Genomic DNA, 6,545 nt, shown 5'->3' with positions numbered 1-6,545 from the left:
GAATATCATATTAATATGAAGAGTTTAGGTTTTACACAAGCTTAACCTATAGAGTGTAACCTTACCCAAAAAAAATTAAAAAGCAGAGGTTACAAAAAAATGTTGGTGTCAACAACATATGATTAGCGGATCCAAAGGATCATGTTATCCTTCACAAGCTAAATATATTTTCATGTTTTTACCAAGATTCATATTTTCTTCTTTGCATTATGATTCTCTCTTATACTATAAGAGCAAGAAAGCAAAAAACAGAGAGAAAAGAATATATATATATATATATATATATATATATATATATATATATCATTTTTGCGTCTTTATATTTGTGGTTATTTACTTATTTTGCAGTATAAGACCCATAAACATAGATCATATCTTGACATTCTAACGTGCATGCAACTACAATTAGTTTGATAACGTTTAGACCATCTCCACTGGTAATTACTCTTGTGTTTCTCTTGCAAATTGGGCCCCAAAATATGAATTTAAAAACTATATTTCGGTCCATTTAGTTGAGTATTGGTTCTTTGGGAAGTCTTTGGAGTAATCCATGAGAAACGATACGTGGCATAATAAGATTGGATGATACATAAATATAAAAGATAATTTTTTTTTTATTTCCCCATTTTCTTCTTCTTTTGTTTCCCGACAATCTCTCTCTCTTCTCTGTCGAGACAAACGGCGATTCAAAGGCGATTACTATGGAAACCAAATAATCAATCGATTCACCTTAAGCCTTCAGATTTTTCCAGCTAAATCTGGAGGATTTTTGGTTGAGGAAGGCGATGGACACTCGATTCGGCTTAAACCGGAAGATTTGACGCTTCAGTGACGATAACCTCCCACTGCGACAACGACGGCGGCTTAGTCTTCTGATGGTCTTAAGTAGACGGCGAGATCCACTGGGAGACGAATCGAACAGAGAAGGTTTGTCTTCTCATCCCTTACTTATTGCATGTTGTTAATGTTAGGGTTTAGGATTAATTTCGATTTGATTGTGAGAGTGGTTAATGTTTGATGTTCAATTGGTTTTGATTTTTGTTTGGAGGGTTGACTGGTTCCGGCTAACTCTTAGATAGATTCTCTTGGCTAATCTTGGTATTGTAGATCTTAAGTTGAGAATCTTTGATATGTTCTTGCTGATTTAGTTGTTGTGATGTTTTGTTGTTCATCAGAGTTAACTCGTAAGACCTCTTTTGGTGGAGAAGAAGTAGAGAACGAGACCAAAGCTGTCGCATCAGAGTCTTCTTGTTTGAAAAGGAATCGTCTCTTCATCTTTTAGCTTCCTCGAAGTTATGTTTGGTAAGTAACGAGTTTGGTGACCAATTTTAGGTTTTAACAAGAAGAGCTAACAATCAGTATACGTGCAAAGGTCTTGTTTGGTTCTTCCAATTCTGTTCCCTTGTCTTTTTTTTTTTCTTTCTGATATGAAATCCATTTTTTTTGCAGGATCATTTGTGGAGACAGGTTGTGAGTCTTCCTCCTTGTCCACTTCAAATTCTCCCCATCCATAAGTTTTGAGCCTAATTCAGTCCTGTTAAAGTTTATTCTTCGTTAAACTGACTAATATCTTCTTCTTCTTCTTTTTTTAATGGATTTTGTTGTTGCTTCTCCCTTCTCTAAATGATTCAGTCTTACACAACGATGGTCCAATCCTATTCTGTAGATTTGATTGGGGTTTGCTTCTGGAGTCCAGAGAGACGACGACAATATTGGGTGAGATACGTTTCTCCACCTTTTTAATTCTCTTTAAAACTCTCTTGTTATGTTTGGTAAGTAACGAGTTTGGTCTAAATTTAGGTTTTAGGTATTGATTCAGCCTTGATAATTTAACTGTATGGTTTTAATCTAATTCTGTATATCTGCAGATCAGAGAGATGGATTGAAGAACGAAGTAGAAGACTCAAGTCTGCTTTAGGTAAGTTAATTCTGTTTTTCTCTCTTTCTTCTTTTCACTTGGATTTTCAGATTTACTAACTAATACTAACCAGCATACATTACACACACATGGACGATAATTTGAACTCTCTCTCTATCCGCGACTCTTCAGCTCTTCACTCACTGTTTGGTCTTTTAAATTCTTGACTATAATTCATATTTTTTTGTCATGTTTTGTGCGAGGTGGAGTGCACATGGGGTTTGGTGGTGAAGAGTGGTCTTCATCAAATTGACAATGGGAGTCCATTCTCTTACTTGAGAAGGTATGCTCATAACCCGTATCTTGTTTTTTATTTTTTTGTGATATCATTTTAGATTTTTCCATCGATTTTGTGTGTTTTTTAATCAAAAGAAAGTGATATTTGATTTGAATATCAGAAGGAAAAAGATTTATTTAAATTAGTCTAGTGGTTTATTCCCCCAAAATGATTGAAATTGAAATTAGTCTTGACTTTAAACCCAACTTTTGGAATACTTTTGAAGCCAAAGATTTTCTGAAAAAGCAAAACAAGTGTCTATTCAAAGAGATATACTGAAAAGTATATCTCCTTTGTGCTAAACACTCTTTACCTTTAAACAAACCTTGACCTCAATATAAACCTTCTATGTTAAACACTAACCTACACCATTACGCTTTTCTCTACAACACAATCAATGGATTCTACAAACCCTTTTGGTTTTCAACCTTATAATTTCATGAATCTTTTGAATTCTCAAAAAAACTCAAACGTTTCTAATAATTCTGCACAAACCTCTCAGCCTGTCCAATTTAGCTCTCCATTCTCTTCTCAGCCTATCCAATTTAGCGATCCATTCTCTTCTCAGCCTATTCAATTTAGCTCTCCATTCTCTTCTCAACCTATTAATCTAAGCACTCAATCAGAATCTGAAGACTGTATTGAAGTTACGGTGGACGACAATGAAGAAGATGGAGGCAGAGGAAGTAGGAAGAGGTGGACTGCATATGAGGATATCAACCTCATAAGCGCCTGGTTAAACACAAGCAAGGATCCAGTTGTAAGTAATGAGCAGCGGTTAGATAGCTTCTGGGTGAGAGTCGCTGCCTACTACAAAGCGAATGGTGGAGGGACCGGTTCAAACGGTCGAGGGGCTAGTCAATGCAAGGCAAGGTGGAGCAAGATAAACCATCAAGTTAACAAGTTTGTTGGATGTTACACACAAGCCAGTAATAGAAAGAAGAGTGGAGAATCAGAAGATGATGTGATCAAAGTGGCGCATGAGATTTACATGAACGACATCAAAAAGCCATTTATTCTAGAGCATTGCTGGAGGGAACTGAAGCATGATCAGAAATGGATCATGGAGGAATGCAGTTCCAAGAGGACAAAGCTACAATCAGACGGAACATACTCTTCGAGTCCAGCCAATGATGGAGCTGAGATGAGGCCTCCGGGGGTTAAAGCTGCAAAGAAAAAAGGGAAAAAACCTGCCTCAGTGAGTATTGATGTTGAAGATGGTTCGGTGGGAAAGTTAGATCGTATAATAGCAATGAAGGATCAAGAACAAGCAGCTAAGGAGAGACACGCCAAGATGAGATTGCTAGACAGTCTGATTAACAAGGGTGAACTAACACCCGCTGAAGTTATACTTAGGGACAAACTGCTTGATCAAATGTTGACAAACATCTAGGTTAAATTCTCTTCACTTGTCTTGTTTTAACTCTTTTGTGTTTAATTATTGATGATGTGTTGTGTTTTAACTCTTGTTCTTGATCCTTGTTGTGTGATATATGCTTTGTTGTGTTTTAACTCTTTTGTGTTTAATTATTGATGCTGTGAAGTGATATTTAACTCCTTTGTGTTTAACTGTTGTTGTCTTTTGTTCCAGGTTTTTGCGGAGACATGAAGATACTTCGATGTCACGTGAAGGGAATCCTGTGAATGTTGCTTGTCTGTTGTTGTCTTTTTAGTAGTAGAATCCCGTGAATGTTGCTTCTCTTTCGGATATGTGTTGTGGTGTTTAGTACACCTTTTGTAAGGTTTGTAAGACTTTTAAACCCGTGAATGGGTGTTGATTTGGTCGAATGCTTGTATCTCAACCCGTGAATGGGTTTTGTTTTTATTTGGTTTTGTGTCTAACTCTAAGTCTATATATTGAAAATAACTTCTACTTCATTGTTCTCAATTGTCCAATTGTTTCTTCTTTCGTTCTCTTCTCTTCATTGCTTCTTCTTTAATATTCAAAAGCAAAAAAAAACAGCACCAAAACACTACCGATTCCAAAACCAAAACAAAAACAAATTTACTTCTACCCTTACTTCAAATACAATTTCATTACTTTATAAACCAAACTTCCCACAAGACACACAACCATCTCAAAGTGTCAACAATGTCTAATTGGAGTTCTGATCAAGAAGTTGATGAAATGGTAGAGGAAGAGGTTGATAGTATAGTGGAGGAGATTCAATACCACTACACTCACCCGGAAGTACCAGCAGCTCCAATATTCCATAGAGTGCACATCAATAGAGACCGCGAAGAAGGCCACAGCCAGTTGTGGAATGATTATTTTAGTGAGAATCCGACATACACCCACGCTATGTTCCGTCGTCGCTTTAGAATGAACAAACCATTGTTCATTCATATTGTTAATACTATTGAGAATGGAGTCCCATACTTTAGACAAAGACCAGATGCTACTGGAAGGCTTGGTCTTTCTGCACTTCAGAAATGCACGGCAGCTATTCGTATGATGGCATACGGATATTCGGCAGATGCGTTGGATGAATATTTACGACTGGCTGAAACAACCGCCCACCAATGCCTTGAAAAATTTGTAGATGGAGTTATAAATCTTTTTGGAGACGAATATCTCAGACGACCGACAGCGGAAGATCTCCAACGATTACTGCATATTGGAGAACACCGCGGTTTCCCCGGAATGGTAGGGAGCATAGATTGTATGCATTGGGAGTGGAAGAATTGTCCAACTGCATGGAAAGGACAATATTCACGTGGGTCTGGAAAACCGACAATCGTACTAGAAGCTGTGGCATCTCAAGATTTATGGATTTGGCACGCATTTTTCGGACCACCAGGTACGTTAAATGATATCAATGTTTTGGACCGCTCACCGGTGTTTGATGATATCCTAGAGGGCCGAGCTCCGAGAGTTACATACATTGTCAATGGACGACAATACAAAATGGCTTACTACCTCACTGACGGTATCTATCCCAAATGGGCAACTTTCATCCAATCCATTACACTTCCACGTGGCCGAAAAGCAAAACTTTTTGCTCAATATCAAGAAGCATGCCGGAAAGATGTAGAGCGTGCATTTGGAGTCTTGCAAGCTCGATTTGCAATCGTGAAGAATCCCGCACTTTTTTGGGATAAAAGAAAAATAGGGAAAATAATGAGAGCATGTATCATATTGCATAACATGATAGTCGAAGACGAACGACATGACTACAATTTCTACGAACCATCAGAGTTCTATCACGGAGAAGGAAGCGAAACTTCTCATGTCGATTTAGCGTATTCTACAGATATGGCAACAAATCTAAATAACATGATGGGCAATCGAAATGACGTTCAAGATACAGAAATGCATGATCGTTTGAAAAAAGACTTAATTGAGCATATCTGGCAAAAATTTGGTACAACCCAACAATAAATCTTATTCTAAACTTTGTAAAATATGTTTAATATTTTTAATTTTGTATCTTATGTTTAATATTCCAAATTTTGTAAAATACGTTCAATATTCTGAATTATGTAAAATTTTATTGTTTTCTGTTTAATATAATATAAATAATATAAATAGTTTTTATACATGATAGATTAGTAAACTTTGATAATTAATTAACAAAAATTTTAAAAAATATATTATTTAAATAAAGAGTAACCTTCATTGGGTTACTCTAGTGGAGGAATGATTTTGGTTAAATTCTAAGTAGGTTACTTTACTTATTTTACTATTAATTATATAATTAATTAACCAAAGAGTAACCCTCTCAAGTTACTCTCAAGTTACTGGAGTAATGATGCTCTTAGTCATCTCTTCTGTAATAAAAGTCCAAAAGGAGCAAACTCTTTATCTTTTTTGCTGTCTTTATCATTTTTTCTGTCTTTATCATTTGTGGTTATATATTTATTTTGCAGTATAAATTATCATTTTTGCAGTCTTTATCATCTGTGGTTTATATATTTATTTTTCACTATAATAAGACCCATAAACATAGATCATATGTTGACATGTGACAATCTAACGTGTATGCAACTACATTTAGTTTGATAGCATCTACTGTAATAAAACTCCAAAAAGTAGTATCAATTTCGTGGTGGTCAGAGTTTTCACTTTTATTTAACTCGAAAGATATGTAAATATAAATCACGTAACGTAATATAAACCATAAGAGGATAGTATTTCTGAAGAATTATATCCACAAGAACTTTTTATGAATCAAGATTCTGTCTTCATGCCCAATCAGTAGCAAGAAATGTATGTATTACACTAAAAAGCAGTTATAAGAGTGGTTATATAAATAAATAAGATTCATGATACAATTATATATGTATAACTAGATTTTAACCCGCGGTACATCGCGAGATTATATTTCTAAAAATAAAATAAAAATAGAA

General features: G+C 35.5%; 2 protein-coding genes and 1 long non-coding RNA gene across 3 annotated transcripts; all 3 read left to right on the top strand.

The window, feature by feature from the left end:
* LOC104713803 lies at positions 653–1,467 on the top strand. The gene is made up of 3 exons (XR_755686.2): positions 653–927; positions 1,176–1,302; positions 1,450–1,467. It is a non-coding gene; the product is annotated as an uncharacterized LOC104713803 (long non-coding RNA).
* LOC109126499 (glutathione S-transferase T3-like) lies at positions 2,593–3,588 on the top strand. The gene has a single exon (XM_019230098.1). The coding sequence runs from the start codon at positions 2,593–2,595 to the stop codon at positions 3,586–3,588; it is 996 nt and encodes a 331-aa protein (XP_019085643.1).
* LOC104715919 lies at positions 4,288–5,577 on the top strand. Its single transcript, XM_019230097.1, has one exon. The coding sequence runs from the start codon at positions 4,288–4,290 to the stop codon at positions 5,575–5,577; it is 1,290 nt and encodes a 429-aa protein (XP_019085642.1).

This window comes from Camelina sativa, chromosome 9 (assembly GCF_000633955.1).
Source record: "Camelina sativa cultivar DH55 chromosome 9, Cs, whole genome shotgun sequence".
NCBI classification, from domain to species: Eukaryota; Viridiplantae; Streptophyta; class Magnoliopsida; order Brassicales; family Brassicaceae; genus Camelina; species Camelina sativa.
This window is presented reverse-complemented; position numbering and strand designations above follow the sequence as displayed.

What these genes read in the sequence shown, in the direction of transcription:
- LOC109126499 (XM_019230098.1), top strand. Translation starts at nt 2,593, where the DNA reads ATGGATTCTACAAACCCTTTTGGTTTTCAACCTTATAATTTCATGAAT.
- LOC104715919 (XM_019230097.1), top strand. Translation starts at nt 4,288, where the DNA reads ATGTCTAATTGGAGTTCTGATCAAGAAGTTGATGAAATGGTAGAGGAA.